Below are 17781 nucleotides of genomic sequence, written 5' to 3' on the forward strand. Positions count from 1 at the left end.
GTATATATTTTCATTAAAAAAAATGATTAAAATTGTGGAGTTAGAGTGTAGGGAAAGAAAGAGAGAGGGAAGGGAAGGAAAAGGGGTAGCCATGCCCAACCCACATAGCATGGAGTGGAGTCAATGTTTGTGATCTCATTGGAAGCTTTGAATTGGAATTGAAATTGAAATTGAATGAATGGTGGAATTGAAGTGAAGAATCTTTCTGCATTTGGTTTTGCATTTGGGAGTGAAGAAGAAGAAGAAGAAGAAGAAGAAGAATAAGAGATGAGTCAGGGTCAGGGTCAGGGCCAGGGAGGAGGATCTCATTCCCTCGCGTTTCGTGTGATGCGTCTCTGCCGCCCTTCCTTCAACGTCGACCCTCCCCTCCGCCTCGACCCCACCGACCTCTTCGTCGGCGAGGACCTTTTCGATGACCCCTCCGCCGCCCCCGCCCCCTCTCTTTCCGCCGAAGCCAACGACAACTCCGATCCCAACTACCGCAACCGCTTCCTCCTCCACCACTTCTCCGACGCCATGGGCCTCTCTGGCCTCCTCGTTCTCCCTCAGTCCTTCGGGTACACCTCTCTCTCTCTCTCTCTCTCTCTCTCTGTTTCTCTTCAATTCAATTTGATCCATTCATTATGGCTCACTCATACTCCCAATTTGCAGAGCCATTTATTTGGGGGAGACTTTCTGCAGCTACATCAGTATTAACAACAGCTCCAATTTTGAAGTCAGAGAAGTCATTATCAAGGTCCTCTTTCTATATCTCCAATTCTTCCACTTCACTGATATTCATGAATCAATTTGTCACTCCCTGAGCTTACTGGAACTCCCTTGGCACAAGTTTTATGTTAATTATATTGTAATGCGTTACATACTCTAGGAGATTAGTTAAAGAGTTCAAGGGAACGTCAAAAGGTGATGGAATGTTGGTATAATACTTGCTGATAGTGATGCTTGAGAATCACTCCATGTGTTGTTTAGTTCTTTTTCTAGTTCCAAGCCTCAGTTAATTTGTTTGGTTAGCTGATATTATATAAACGAACTCTCTAAATATAAGGGCACAAAAATCGCTTGGTCCGTTATAGATATCACTATGGGAAGACGTTATGATACAAGTGTTCTTTAGCTTTTTGAGTCTGGAATGGTCTTTCACTTGTACATTCTCTACTGATGATACCCTCCCATGGAATGCTTTTAGACGTCCTTGCCTTCTGGTAGGTCATGGGAGAAGTCCTTCTTTGGTTATTTTTTGGAGCAACAGGCATGTGTATGTGTATGAGTGATCGATGTTTTAAGTCATTTGTGTTAACTAGAGGATTATTTTACTCGTTTTGTGTTTCATTCAGGCCTTAATTCGAACCTAAACTCGTCTTTCTACTTTGTTAGTTAGCTTGAGATTATTTAAATGAACTCACTAAAGATAACTGCAGGAAAAGTTCTTATTTCTAGATCACCATGGAAGATTTTTTGTCTTCTGTTAAAAGCTGTTCAAAAATTCTTATTCTTAATTATATTGGATCCATCTGACCAACATTTGAGACTCATTTTCTTTTAACCTTTTGTGTCCGGAATTATTATCTTCCCCTTAAAGCATTTCCTACTAAAAGACAGCACCCTCCTTTGGAATGTTCTACACTTCAGAGAACCTTCAATGAGGTCCCATTGGAAATGTCCTTTGGTTATTGTTTGGAGCTGATAACATTTATATGCATGAGAGATTGATATGCAGCAGAGGTTTTGTGTTAATTTCTGGATTGCATATCCACATCTTTTGATGTTGCATTGATAGATACGTAGAAGATTCTCTTACAGGTGTTGTAGTTGAATTTATGCACAAAAATGTAAATGTATTCATGATAGTTAGAGTGCTGAATTTTTTTTTTAATCCTTTGAGAAATTAATTTAATCAATTATTCAAAATTTTGTAACTGACAGGCTGAAATTCAAACAGAGAGACAGAGAATACTTCTTCTAGACACATCGAAATCACCAGTTGAATCTATTCGCGCTGGTGGGCGTTATGACTTTATTGTAGAACATGATGTGAAAGAGCTTGGCCCTCACACGTAAGTTGTGACCCTCCATGTCCTTGTGTCAATATGGTCATGCTTGCGTGCAGTTTTATTTGGATTTACTAAGTTTCTTCTTTCTCTCATTTTTAATCTCTTACAATTTTGATTGCGCAAATGCCCTTAGGCTTGTCTGCACTGCATTGTATAATGATGGTGATGGTGAGCGTAAATATCTTCCCCAATTTTTCAAGTTCATCGTTGCTAATCCCCTTTCCGTCAGAACAAAGGTATTATTCTCTGTGTTAATGATATTTATTGAATTTGAAGGAAATTATGTTCTCCATTAAAACAATTATCGTTTACCTGGGTTACTAATGCTCACTATTTGATCTTTCAATATTCATATAACTTACATGTATGTTGAAAACTCTTTTGCAGGTCCGTGTTATCAAGGTATGTCAATGATTTGAATATACTACTCAAGTGTAAGTGGATATTGTTTTCCTGGATAAACATGCTGGTCTTAATGCAGTAAAATGGTCTAATCATGTTCAATGTGTAGTATCTTTTTGTTAATGTTCACAATTTTCTGATTACACCATTTAAAATATTGGGATTAATATTATTTGCTTGTCTATCTAAGGAAAGCATAATGAAACTTCTGGTTTTAAAACCCATTAATATTAAAACAACCAATAAAATCCTTAATAGCATTACAGATGCTGTTTCCTATTTAATTTTGGTTGTGTTTCAAGCACATTGTCATCCAATTCTCTTAATATCAGTTAGAAATTAAGAATCAATCAAAAGAAATGGAAGGTTTTCTTGATAGACAAGGAATGTGTATAAATCTGTATGTGTCTTGTCATTTCATTTTTATCCTCTTTTAAACAATCAATTTTTGTAGTTTATTGCTTGTCCTGTTTACATTTATTATTAGATGCTATCAGCAATGAATCCAGTATAGCCAATCATAAAACAACGTGAGTGTACTATCTACAGTTTCATATCCATTTAAAATATATGGTTTACATTTTGGAACAACCGTTGCTGAATCATTGCTACATACTTGTTATACTATAGGAAAAGGAGAAGCATTGAGTTGAAACCATGTTTTTGAGACAGCATGAATATTTTATTTATATTGAGAAAAAAGAATCAATAAAATAAGTAGAAATTTGATATCCTCTAATAATAAAGATATGATGCGAGAATAAATAAAAATATTTATAATAATACATATATAATCTAGATATTCTTGATTATATAGGATCTACTCCTTATTTCTATAATTATAAGTTATAACAATACTCTTGGTTATTGCAAATAGTTATTGTCTCTCTTTGTAAAGTGAGGAAGGAGTCTAGCAATCCTATTGCGCTCTTTCATGAAGAACAATGATGCAGAAAAGCTTACTAACCTTAAAATCTAATTATTTTCGCTTTTTGTGATTTATTATTTATTGATACATTATGGATCTGGTGTTAGGAATTCTTTTATTATTTTATATAAAAAAATCCACGCATAATTTGATTATTAGATATAATTAAGTGAAGTTGTTGAAGTACTTTTAACTACTGAAATTGCTTGAACATAATTTATATGTTTATTTGTTGAAAGCCTTCAGGCTGTCACAGTTATAGTCCTCAATATTGGATTGATGTCTAATCATCACTTGTATTTTTAAACAAATCTCTCGTAATAAAAAATACCATCCATCAGTTAAAAAAAAAAAAAATCCACCTTTATTTTGTTTTCCAGTGTAAAAAATTTGTGAAGGAAATAATAAAATCTACATTCTTTTGTTTTCATTTTATTTCCCTTCACAGATTGCTGAAAAATAGGAAATGAAATGAAAAAAAGTGACATTTTTATAATTATCAATGAACACATAGTAGTAATAAAAAATGAGAATGGAAACTAACCAAACACCTTCTAAGTTCTTCAACCTTTAAGCTTGAAAACATGGCTTACGCTCTTATTCAGTTTTAGGCTTTCTGGAAAGAATATTAGCTCTTTAAACTGAAGTACCCAGCTGTACCTAATGTTGTGCGTCAAGTTGTCTACTTGATCTGTTTCAGGAAACTACCTTTTTGGAAGCTTGTATTGAAAACCATACAAAATCGAACCTTTTCATGGACCAAGTTGATTTTGAACCTGCTCAGCATTATAGTGCAACAATTCTTAAAGGTGATGGGCACCATTCCAAGAAGGATAGTCCTACAAGGTCAGTGCCATAGCATTTCTTTTGGAGTGAACCAAACTAGAATCAACAAATACCAAATTTTGGCCTTATTTTCAGTTAATACTTTGGTTCATCTAGTATATTTTATTATTGCTATTGATTATATAGCAAATTAAATTTTCAGGGAGACATTTAAGCCACCAATACTAATTAGATCTGGTGGAGGAATTTACAACTATCTCTATCAATTGACATCACCATCAGATGGTTTGGCTCAAACAAAAGTTGAAGGAAGTAATGTTCTTGGTAAACTCCAGATAACATGGCGAACAAATTTAGGTGAACCCGGTCGCCTGCAAACCCAGCAAATATTGGGGACCGTAAGTGTTGTTTCTTCAATAATGATAGTTAATAAATGAATTAGTTACCTGGTTTGTTGTATGTTAAACTTCACTAAACATGACAAAGTTGATGGCTGAACTTCTTTGTTTCTGCATAACATACATGCATATGAATCTAGCATGACATGTTTACTTTCTCCCTCTCACTTTTCAAAAATAATAATTGATGATAATTATAGTGTTCAAATAAGGCTGGATAGTGTTCAAATACTGCTGGATTCATGTCAAATTGTTGTTAACTTGCTAAATTAATGCTTTAAAATATGATTATTTAGTTTTCTGAATAAATTATGCTTCTGCTTCATTTTTCTGAATTATGCTTTCAAATTTAATATTCACGTTTAATGCTTTTCCTTCGGTTTTCTAAATTATGGTAATTTAATTTTCTCATACACTAATATTTTTGTCTGGAAAATTTTTCTTTGCAGCCACCAACGAAGAAGGAGATTGAGTTGCAAGTTGTAGAGGTTCCATCTATAATTAACCTTCAAAAACCCTTTAGGGTAATTCTTATTATCTTATGCAGGTCTCGTGCTCATTATAAACTAGAGGCTGCATTTTTAATAGTCTAGGTTTCTTAGGGGCCATGGGTCTTTTTACACCCTATTTAGCAGGCTAGCAGTTGTTGGTAGTCTACATACTATCTAAGGGAATAGGAATAGCTATTTCTAATTTCGTTCTACTTTTAATCCCTGAGTCTATTGTTCTAGCAGGGACCAACAAAAATTTAGAAGCTAAAGTTGTTTGTGTGTTGTTTTCAGATAAAACTGAATCTTACAAATCAGACTGATAAAGAGCTGGGTCCATTTGAAGTAAGCTTATCTCAAAATGGTTCATATGGGGAGAGAGTAGTTATGATTAATGGCCTTCAATCAATGGTAATACCTTTTATCTGGATGTTGTCTTAGATTGTTAATATTACCCTTATTTTTCCCGGGTACAGGGTGCCCTTTTATAAAAAATTATGATTTGGAGTATGGTATGCCATTGTGCACAATTCTAGTGCTTGAATTTTGCGTTCCGTTAACTGACGTACAATGTTGGAAACTATGTACAGGTTTTATCTCAGGTTCAGGCTCTAGGATCAACAGATTTCCACCTGGTATGACCTTAAGAATTCTTGTGTAGTATTTTATCAGATATCTTTGGTAGTGGAGTCGAAATTTTGGAATCATATTACTTGACGATATTTAGCAGCTCCTATCCTACTTAATAAAGTCAGTCATTCATTTTTAATCATCAGTTTTCTTCTCATGGGATAAAATAATGTTTTATATGTAATAAAATATATATAATAATGAAACATATATTTATATTTTTTTAATATATATATATATATATAATTAGGGACCTCTATTTATTATTTTGTTTTGGGTCTATAAAAAGCTGGGACCAGGCCTGTATTTGAGTGTTTTGTTTATCTATATTAAGTTTGATAGTTCTTTGGATACTGATTTCTCTCCGAGATTAGTTGGTAGATAATTTAATAAAACAATCCCTATTCAATGTTTGTTTGTATCATAATCAACTTTGGCTATTGCTTAATAACTGATTTATCTATTTAGGCCTCATTTTCCAGGATGTAACAAGATACCTAGAAGTTGAAAGTAATATAAAAAAAAAAAAAAACGTTACAAGTTACAATTCACTGCATTGCATGGGTTAATTTACTATCTTCAAATAAAGAGTAGTAATAAAAAGGTTGTGGTGAACGATATTATAAAGAAGAAGAAAATTAAAGTTTTAAATTACAATTCAGAGCATGGCATGGAATAATCTCACTACCTTTTACAAATATGCAGAATCTCATCGCTACTAAACCTGGAATTCAGAGAATTTCGGGAATTACAGTTTTTGATACCAGGGAGATGAAGTCTTATGAACCACTTCCTGATTTAGAGGTTAGTGCAAGCTGTATGAATTGACTGTGTTTCATGGGCAACTACATGTTAGTTATATGAAATCTCTATATCACACTTGACGTGGTCTTTGCCGTTCAAACCCCAAAAGTTAGGCAACATTCTGACTTCTTCAGTTAATGCAGATTTTTGTGGACGTGGATTAAATTGTGGCTATTCCAGTTTGGTCAGAAGTGGTTAACCGTAACTTTGGTCTGAGTTAAATGTTCCGTGTTATCAGACCTGCCAAAGTTTCCAATTGGCTACTCTTTGATGCCAGGAGAAGATTCTCTTTCAGTTAGGGCCAATGAATCCTTCATGATCATCAAAACCTTATTTGGACTAATTGCGAGGTTCTGTAACTAGATTGGAGTAGTGAGGGGTTGATTACTTGATGAGAGAATCACTAAGTCCGTATTTTTTATTGGTTCAAGAGGTTTTTTATTGGTTCAAGAGGCTCGGTTAGTTTGATTGTCATTGAAAACCAATCCATTGTTACGATGTATTCATAGAACTGCTTAATCATCATCTCTTGTAGATGGTCTACTTTGCAGTTTCATACTAATGTATCTTAAGCATGATAGTTGAATACAAGTAATGCCGGAGAGCTGAACCATGAATCGTTTGGTATAGTGAATAGTAGGATTCATAATCATTAAAAAATTTAACATATCCTTAAATATACAAGATATGTATACATATAAGATACAATAATTTATATATATACTACACAATTTCAGAAAAACAACTTCTAAAAAAAATGTGTGCATGTTACTAAATAAATTTTTTCTATCTTTTTTATTTACTCATTTAATAGCAGAACAAAATCACTCCCACTGTTTTCTCCTCCTCTTCTCCTTCTACTTTCGTGTTTCCGTAGTTCCCGCAACCATTGCGCCTTTGATCGCTGTCATGCACCTCTTTGCTGTCGTGAGCTCTACCATCTCCAGTGACTATTGCGCCTCTTCTGTCCCGTTGTCGTTGTTTCGCGTCTCTCGCTGTCGTGTGCTATTTCTCTGTTGTGAGCTTAGCTGTCGCTAGCTTTGTCATCCTCTGCATCTCTCGGCGTATGTCATCTACTTTGGACGTCGCTGTTGGAGGAGAGGAGAAGAGGTCTCTGTGGTAAAAAAATTAGGATTTTAAAAACCACACTGATTCACGTGAACCGTTTCATTTCACAATTCAACGAATATTTTGTACGAATCATAAGATTCGTATTGAGCTAGATTCAGGAACTAGATTCAGGAACGAAAACGATTCTTTAAACAATTTGTATCATGGGAGGTGAATTATGATCTTTTAAGTAGTGTGAATTATTTTAATAATAAAAAAGACTAATAAATTTATTATGGTTTACTAACTATAAGAGGAACTGCATTACGCTTTGCAAAGCTGAAGGGTGGGTAACTCTTTGGCTAGATTAAAAAAACGCACACAGAAAGCAATTTATGGTCAAGTTCTATGATGAAATAGTTTTAATTAGCTAAGACACTATACTGTAAACTTATTATTCATTATTATTGCGTTTACTTTTTGAGGATATTATTGAAAAAAGTAATACATATTTTTGTTATATTCTTAAATGATAATTTGAGTCAAATTAGAAATTATAGGAATAAATAATATAATATAATATAATATAAAATGTCTGTGGTGACTTTTTGAAGAAAAAAAAACATTTGATATATAATGAATAATTTCAAGTTGAACAACAAGTGACCCGTTGAGGTTTACATAGCAGCGTAGAATTTTGAGTGATTTGTATAGGATTTTAATTTCAAATTTCATTACAACCATTCTATGCTGATCAAAAAATAAAATAAAATAAAATTACAACCATTCTATATAAACCAATTTATTTATTTTTGCAGAGTTATATAGACCAATATATATATAAGCAAGATGTTTATGAATTTTAATACATACAAATAATAAAAGCTAAAGCTACATGAGCAAAGAGAGTCACCAAGAACAAAAATATCATCAAAATAGATACAAATATCTATTTGAGAATCAAAATTTATATTTAGATTATTAAAAATAAAATATAAATAATATAAGTTTTTAAGTCCCATAACTTTTATGGTTTATATTGATTTTTTTCATATCTCAAGCACTTGTAGGAATACCATATATTGACAAGGTATGTATATTTTTACTAGTAATTTAGTAGAAGAAATACTATGAGTCTAATTTAAAATATTTTTAAAAGTGAGATAAAACTAATAATAATAATGACATTAATTGGTATATTATTAAGTAAAATTTTAAAAAAAGTCCTTATATTTTTTTGTTGAATGTTTGAGTCATCATGGTTCAGTGAATGAGGCTTGTGTTGGCTTGAGTTCCACCACGTGTCAGCAATGATTTTCTGGATCACCTAAAAGTTGGGCTCCACACAACCCCCTGGCTATCAACTCCTGACAATTGCTTCATTTTGTTGGTTGGATAATGAGAGCTCATTAAACATTGCTCTGTCTCAAACATCAACCCTGCAATTTTATTTTACACCATTCATGAACCAAACATAACCCAAATACTTCCAGTGTAACACTTATGCTACAATTGAATTAACTTTATTTGATGGAAAATTTATCAATTTTAATCTTCAAAATAAAGAGTAAAAAGTTTATGCAACACTGATTCAATTCTAAATACTTAACCATAATATTTTTTTAATAATATTTTTTAAAAAAGCATACTAATGATCCTTTTTAGTTATTTAGCAATATATAGTTTTGAGTAAATTGTACTGATATTTCATTTTTGTTTTCAAACCACACATTGATAAAGATTTTTGTTGTAGAGTTCTTATCTTTTATTCTGTCATTCTTAATAAATGAAACAATTTTGTTGGTTTGTTGAAAGTGTGAGATAAAAAAGATAGATTTATGTTTAGAAGTTGAAAACAATAAAAAAGATAGTTCATACATTTTATTTAAGTCTAATTGAATTCTTATAAATAAATATACAAAAAAAGTTATTATATAACTTTTGATAGACAAAATAGATTTAAAACTTTCACATCAATGATTGATTGGAATAGATTTCTAAACATTTGTTATAATTAGAATTTCTCACATTATAAATTACTCTTTAATAAAGATATAAATGTCTCATTTTATTTATAAAATTTATCGACCCTCAACAATCATTTGTCACCATATGAAAAAAGTATTATTAAAAAAAAAAGATACAAGAAAATATGGGAACTAGACCAAAACCTATATATTAACAAAAACGGTACATATGTAATTTATATCTATTAATAAAGAACTCTAAGAGAAGACTAGATGGAAAAGCCTATTATACCAATGAAAATACTCTCTATAAATAAAGTTTATGTTAGCAAGTTTATCAGCACATGCATTCCCTTCACGAAAAATGTGGGAAACCCTAATCCTGATATTCTCATAGTAGTTAAGACAAGTGTTCCACTAAAGCATCCAAGGAGCATTAGTCATAACAAAAAATGCAGCACAAACCAAGACAGAATCACATTCAAGTCATAAACTAATAAGACCCATCTTTTGAACTTGTTCAATAACATGTATAACTCCATAAAACTCGGCAACCAAAGCAATCTGAACATTAAGGAAAATAGAGAAACCACAAATAAATTCCTTCATACTTCCACGGAAAATAACACAACAAGTAGCAAGACTAGAAAACCTCTAGCAACACCATTAGTGTTTATTTTAACCCAACCTGAAAAAGGAAACTCCCATCGAGAAGGGAGAGAGGAGATAAAACTTTACCAATGAATATTAATACAAAAAAACTTAAGCATATTGAAATCAAAATATCATTTTGCATAGAACTTTTAGACAAATTACCCACTAAACAAGTGAGATCTTTAATGACCGAAATGGCCCTAGAAACATCAATTTTAACCTGAAATCTAACATAATTCCCCATACGCCATATCATCCAAAAAGAAAAAGTTTTCACAACAAGTTTAATTAAATTAACCAAAGGACTACCATCATTTTTAATAAAAGAAAGGAGATCATCCACATTAGAGAAATGAAAACTAAGGAAAATTTTTCGAACCCAATTCCAAATATGCATAGCATTACGACATTCAAAAAATAAATGGTAAATAGATTCCTCCTATTTTTCACAAAGCGTACACATAGAACATATATGCAAACCTCTATGTTGAATGTGCTGATTTGTAGGTAGTCGCCCATGAAAAACTTTCCATAGAACTAGAGTTTTGGAAGGAAGTATATATGAAGACCAAATGAGTTTACCCCTGCCACAGGGAATTCCTGGATCCAAGAAAAAAGTGTTAGCCGACTTAAGAGTGAAACGTCCAAAATCTTCCAGAATTCAATTGGGAATATCTCGTTCATGTCTAATCATTATACGTTCAAAAAAATGAGGCATCTACCATAATGGCAAGGGAATACTCCAATCACTACCAATCCAAAATTGGGAAACTGTATCCGAGATTCTAGAACCATCAGGTACCCCTGCAATGATTGATAAAGAAGGAGTGGAACACTATTTATCATTCAAAAATTAAAAAAAGTACTTGTACCAACCATCCAAGAAGTATGTTCAAGAATAATGTCATAAAACTATTTAATCCCAGACCAAATAGAGAAGGATCCGTAAACCATTATAAAATGGTACTTTGATTTAAGAACTTTGGCTTTCAAGAGAAGAGATCAAGGCTTGTTACTATAAGCAAAATTTCAAATAAATTTAAGAAGATACACATTATTTTCATAATGCAGATTAATAATCTTCAATCCTCCATTCTCAATAGTATAACAAATCTTAATCCAATTAACCACTTTCCTTTTCTTTCCTTCTATTGTAAGTATATACACTTTCTCAAATAAATAAATGAGCATCAAATCTCTGAGCTATTCAACAACGAGCAATCATGAGCATTAATCAACACAAACTACAATGTGGGATGAAAAAATTACCAAAATCAATAATCCAAATAGCTTCAGATTGGAAATGAGATTCAGTTATAGCCCTTAAAAATGGACAAAGGTAGAATGAGTCATTCAAAGTAGATGGCTAGTGGAAGATAGAGAGAAATTGAGTGATGGTGACATTTTTATCCAAATGAATAAGTAGGAAGGAGGCAGAAGAATATCAAAATAGTAATAGATGGATATATCCAACAAGTATTTTGCTTGAAATAGAAAATAGTAACATGCTTGATGCCAACTTTCAATACTGCTTTTGTTGAGACTCCACATGTAAAATGTGATTCAACAAAAACATATTCTTAATCCATTTCAAAGTATATATCTATAATTGTTGGAGACCTCATATCGACTAGAGATTAAAACATTTTATAGTATATAAGTGAGTGTAAACTTCATCTTATAAGTCAACTTTATGGGTTGAGTTAGACTTAAAGTTCACTTCTTAATATAGTATCAAAGTCATTTTTGAGCCTATCCTAACGAATGTTTGTTGGGCTTATCATGTCACCCGTTATCGGACCACTATAATATGTTATCCCAAGTATAAGCTATCACTCACGACGTGAGAGGGTGTGTTGAAGATTTCACATCGACTAGAGATTAGAGCATTTCATAGTATACAAATGGATGCAATGTAAATCTTATTTTATAAGCCGATTTTATGAGGTTGACTTAAGCTTAAAGTTCACTTCTTAATAATAATAATAAATTAATGTATACTAAAAAATAAGTAAATATAGAAATAAATAACGATGAGTTGTTTAAATTTAGAATGAGAAAGAGAATTTCTTTCAGAAATTCATTAAAAGATCAATATGAATGGTTTTTTGTGTTGTGTGAGTTGAAGTGTCCCTCTTATCCACTAAGGCAACAACATAGAAAAGTCAGTGATATGAGTGGGCATGTAAGTTGTAATGTTTTCATTCCTCAAAACGTCGAAAACCGAAAACCGCATTCACTTTAGCCATTGTACTTGTGGTTGTGCCCCTCTTCTGTCACCCACTTTTTGTTGATTGGTCTAAGCTGAATTTTGTATCTTCTAAAAGTGAGAGCGTAGAATTTTGTTATATGAATTAGATATGAAATCCTTATTATTAAGTAAACTGGTTGGAGTTATGGGTGCAGCACCCAAGAACACGAACAACAACCGTAAAATTTTTGTATTTTGTATTTTTTCTTTTTTAATAATATTTTTTTATGCGATAACAAATTATTGTTGTTATTTGAGATCAACATAACTAATATGTGAAGTTGTATAACCATGTCTAACATGAAAATTTTTATTTTAAAAAAAATAAAATTATAAGGTAAAGACATATGTTTCTCAACTTTGACACACCACTTAATGTGTTCATTCGAATTTAATATAAATAACCAAATTTCAAACTTTTTTATTTTAACAAATGAATAAAAAGGTAATTATACAGTTAATAAACTAACAATAATTTTACTTTGTCATCTTAACTCTTAATATACATTTATTGTTGGAATTCTCCCAAATGGATCTCTTACCTCAATAGCCGATTGTAGTTTATTTTGAATGAATTATTTTAGTCATATTGTTTTTCAGTATACAAAGTTATATAGGAGAACCTCTAAGTTTATTTAGAAGGTTGGTATTTCTTTGGAGTCTATTTGATATACATGCTCACAAGTCTTCAACCAAGATTTATGTGTGAAGAAGGAAGTTAACTTTTAATGTTCAAAGACTCCATTAAAATATGTTTCCAACATGTATTTAATTTTCTCCCCTTTTTTAAATTAACCACAATACTTAAATAACTTTTATTTTTATAAGAAGTCAAGGTTAGGCTTGAATAATTTTATATTGGATGACGTGGTTATATGTTATATATGTTATAAACTATAGTGGCATAGAAAACAATCAAATTATTAATAAGAATGTGAGTGATACAATTTATATATATTTATATAGTTGCATAGAGTATAGTCATATTATATTTTATAAAAAATAATAACTTAGATATATATTTTCCAAAAAAAATAAAATAATAATAATTTCATTGATAAAAGGGATTTAAAAATATAAAATTTAAATTTAGAGAGCAATTTTATTTTTAATTTGAGGAATAATTTTTAAAAAAATATTCCAAACTTTTAGCAAATTTAGTGACAAAAAAATCACTTGTGTAATTCTATCCCAATACCTTTTTGTTTTTATTAATTATTCTAGATAAGTGCTATATATAATTTGGATTGGTAGAAACTGAACTTGGTAAATATTGATAGGTACTGTGATTGTCACAAAATTGGTTTTTGCCTAATTTTTATCAAGCAAAATTTAGAGTAAAAATAATATCTTTCCTCGACAACATTTTTTTAAGTGAAAATGTAAAAAATATAAGTAATTTTCTCATAATTTGATATTTCGCTCAAATGACAATTTAGTTGTTCACAAAAATCTAAATGAATTGAGTATTTTTCTTTTGGAAAGACTCTTAATCAAGTGAAAAATGATCACCCAGGTGAAAATAAAAAAGAAAGACACTTTTAATTTTATTTTCACAAAAGCAATAATTTTGTGACAATAAATTTGTATATAATTGAAGTTTAAATGTATGTAAGCTTATAATATTCATAAATTTGATAATGTTAAATTATATGTGTTGCTTATATGGTGATTTTATGTTGTTTTTGTTCTTTAATAGGTATTCTGGTGATGATACTTTAAGAGTTGTCATGACCCATGAAGATTGGATATTAAACACAAAATTCATTAAGGAATTAAGGAATTGAAATATTATAGAAAAAGGTATACTAATGTTACTGGTTGAGATGATAACATTAGAAAACATACAAAGTCAAAATTGACGTTTTATATCTCCCTAAAAAAATAAGGTAGATAATGTATTCCAATATACTCTAATGGATTAAATATTAATATTTAATGGATCATACTTAATACTAATCTTTCGAAATTATTAAATGTAAGTAAAAAAGTATTTTTTATTGTATTGTAAATATCATTATAAATAATCACGTTCAATATAATAAGTATCAATATATTTCATTTATAATCCAATAAAAAAAAAGTTACAATCTTAATATAACCACTTTAATTTTATTATTGATTAATAATTATGAACAATATATTTATTCTTTAATATTATCACATATATTTATTAGAAAAAAAATATTATTAACCTTGAACCATCAAGAACTTTTACAAAATAAAAGTAAAAGATATTTTTTAAGATTAATTACTTAAACCCTAAACATAAATTTTACCTTTAATAAACACATATAATAACTATTAAACAAAATTAATTAAACCAAAATTTGCATTAAAACTGTAATATAATTATTATGCACTAAATGAATAAAAAAATGGTAGGTTGAATATGCATTAAATGTCATCCAACAGCAATGTCTGCGGTAGCAGACAGCAAAGTTTTGGTTTAATTTGGCTTCTCATTGTGGAAAGAAAAATTGACATGAAAGTTTGACTATCTGACCTCACTGCATTTTCAGAGTTTGAAAAATAAAATGAAAAGGTAATAAAGGGTTGTACTTATTTTAAATATATTCTTAATCTACATGTACTAATCTCACACATCAATAATTTTGGAAGGGAAGGAGTGAGTATTTAGTCAATTACTCCAATCATTAATTAATCATTGATCTCTAATTATTAACCCTCTCTATCTTATAATCAATTATAATTAACAAAAAAAGTTATTTATTGTAAATGTAATGGAACTAGGTAAGTGGTTGATTGTTGGGTGTTGCAGCAACAAAATCATGGGACAATTGTTTTTATTATTCATAGTATTTTACAAAAGCAACAGAGAGAAAATGAAGAGGTGGCTCTGTTCTATCATGAATGATAAATCTTAATTACTGGGAGTGAAAGAAAGGGTGGTAGATCTGAATGTAGTTGCAACTGCAGCTACTCATTTATGAACAATTAAGCTATTGCATTATAAAACCCTTTTTGTGGTCCCTTCCAAACTTACACCATTACTCTTTCAAAACTATATCAATTCTAACTTCTTTTTTAGTGCAACCCCAGAATTGTAAATAAAAAGGTTTCTTTCATTTTCCATTACAATTTTTTATATATTCGTTACTTTTTTAGACTTTTATTTAATTTCTGATTCAAATTCTGTTGCACTTCATCTATGTTTAGTCTTTTTCCTCTTTCCTTTTCAGTTGTGAAATTTTGAATGTTTACTTAAATTGGTAGATCTTTAGCTTCGATGCATCCCCAAAAAAACTCAATAGTATAAATAAACTTTACTAAAGTCTGAGAAAGTAACAATTAAGAGTATTTCAAAAGATTTTAATGATATATGATTTATTACAAAGTTAGCAAATTTACCAATATATAAATTATTTTTCTCATTTAAAAAACCATCAAATTTTTTCAAAACGTCAACACTTCATAACTGCTATGAGTACGTTGAGTAAACTTTTCTCACAAGCGCTTTTTGAAATAGTAAAATACGAACAAAAATATTAAATAACTTTTTATAAATTAAAACTAATTTGTATATAAGTAAAAAAACTAAAAATAAAGCTAAATGAGAAAGATTATATAAAATAATTTATACATAAATTAAATTTAATTGATAGAGAATTTATTTTTTCTCCTATGATCGATATTTGAAGTATGATACAAAATGCTTTACAGAAATTTCCTTTGACTCAGGCTTAACAATGACCAATATTATTATATTCATTCATTTGTTAGTTTATTTAAAGGGGGGAGTGAGATGGAAAAACAACATTGTCTCATTTGGTGAAAGGGAAATTATAAAATAATAGTATATATAAATATAGATGATAAAATAAACAGTAAAAAGATTTTGGCATTCTCAACTTTTTTTTTTATTTTCCTCTAAAATTTAAAACTAAATAAGGTTATTTAAAAAAATATCTTTTCCTTTTTCATTCCACTTGAACCAAATGGGCATCTTTATTATGACGTTATGATTAGAAACAAACTAGGGCATTTAAATAAAATATTGACATTATGATTATGTATAAGCTTGTGTTGTGCATTATATATCGTTGACATTATTAAATAAAGGATGAAAGAAAATGGTTTAAAAATGGGTAAAAAAGATGGTATAAAGTAGTAGGGTATTAATCTATATATTGTGAATAATGTTTTTTTTTTCTGAATGGTTATTAAATTAAGTCGGTTACCTTTCCCCGTTGGATTGTTTTCATGAAGTCATACATACCTACTACACTAGTGAAAGAGGAGCATCCATTCAATTTCATATATTTTCACTATTCAAAGTATTAGGTAATAACCTAACTTCTTTGGCTTTTGCTTTTAGACTCAAAACTCTACTTCAAATACAATTTTTAAGAGATATTAAGGTATAAAGAAAAAATAAAATTTGTAAATTTATCGTGATACTTTTTATCCATATTTTTTAATTTTAACATATAATTGATTTTATCCCTAACTCAAAGTTTATACCTCCTAGATGTTTAGTGAGAAAATTATTGAAATTGATATTTATCGTATCTTCTTGTTTGAACAAATGAATTTTGAGCATGAACTGTATTATAATGTTACAACATTATTTTAACATCTTATTCACATTGAAAATTTATTTACCACGTAATATTTTTTAGTTATGTTTCATTTTAATAATTTTCTTACTACAAATATCTAGAATATCTAAAATTAGAACTAAAAAAATCTCATGTGAGAGTATAAAGACAAAAAATATATTTAATTTTTTTTAATAATGTGATGTTGAGTTATTTTTAAGATAATATTAAAATTTATTCTAACAAAAATTTATAAAACAATACAGTATGTATTTGGTATCACTTTCATCTATTCTCATATTCTAAATGTTTAACTTTTATTATGAGAGGGTGTGTAAGTATGTTAGAGATTTCACCTTTGAGTAAATATATAACTAAATTAATATATATATATATATAATATGTATATTTTATTTTATAAATTATTTTGTGAGAATAAATTAAATATAAATTTTCATTTTCTAAAAAAAAATCTATTAATAAAACAAAAGCAATAAGTATGAATTTATATTTAATTTTTCTTGGACTAAGTTTTTTTTCTGATACTGGACACTTCTATTTTCCATTTCGAAATAACATTCGAGATTTTTTTCATATTTAACTTTTAAATGATAGTTTTTATTTAAAGTAATTCAAATGCATGATAATCAGTCCAAAACGGAGAAAGAAAATGTAAATAAAATTTTCAAATAAAATTCTTATCTGTTTCTAATATTAATAATCTCAGTTGACTTTTTTTTGTTATTGTGGAGATTAAGTTGTTTATTTCTTAATTAACCTATTAACATAAAAAAATAAAAAGTAAAGTAT

At 29.6% G+C, this 17781-nt stretch overlaps 1 protein-coding gene across 1 annotated transcript; it reads left to right on the top strand.

The window, feature by feature from the left end:
* Positions 1–24: 24 nt before the first annotated feature.
* LOC137812026 (uncharacterized) lies at positions 25–7104 on the top strand. Its single transcript, XM_068613900.1, has 12 exons — positions 25–557; positions 652–736; positions 1924–2054; positions 2185–2287; positions 2439–2453; positions 4082–4227; positions 4370–4565; positions 5015–5089; positions 5348–5464; positions 5644–5688; positions 6389–6487; positions 6631–7104. Exons 1-12 carry the CDS (start codon positions 268–270, stop codon positions 6649–6651), a joined length of 1323 nt encoding a protein of 440 aa, XP_068470001.1. The 5' UTR covers positions 25–267; the 3' UTR covers positions 6652–7104.
* The last annotated feature ends 10677 nt before the right edge of the window (positions 7105–17781 follow it).

Source organism: Phaseolus vulgaris, chromosome 2 (genome assembly GCF_000499845.2).
Source record: "Phaseolus vulgaris cultivar G19833 chromosome 2, P. vulgaris v2.0, whole genome shotgun sequence".
Lineage (NCBI taxonomy): Eukaryota > Viridiplantae > Streptophyta > Magnoliopsida > Fabales > Fabaceae > Phaseolus > Phaseolus vulgaris.

Bases quoted from the DNA above. Each gene is read 5' to 3' on its own strand.
- LOC137812026 (XM_068613900.1), top strand. From the start codon at position 268: ATGAGTCAGGGTCAGGGTCAGGGCCAGGGAGGAGGATCTCATTCCCTC. The intron at 4,566-5,014 runs GTAAGTGTTGTT...TTTTCTTTGCAG, and splicing joins CCCAGCAAATATTGGGGACC to CCACCAACGAAGAAGGAGAT. The intron at 5,689-6,388 runs GTATGACCTTAA...ACAAATATGCAG, and splicing joins GATCAACAGATTTCCACCTG to AATCTCATCGCTACTAAACC.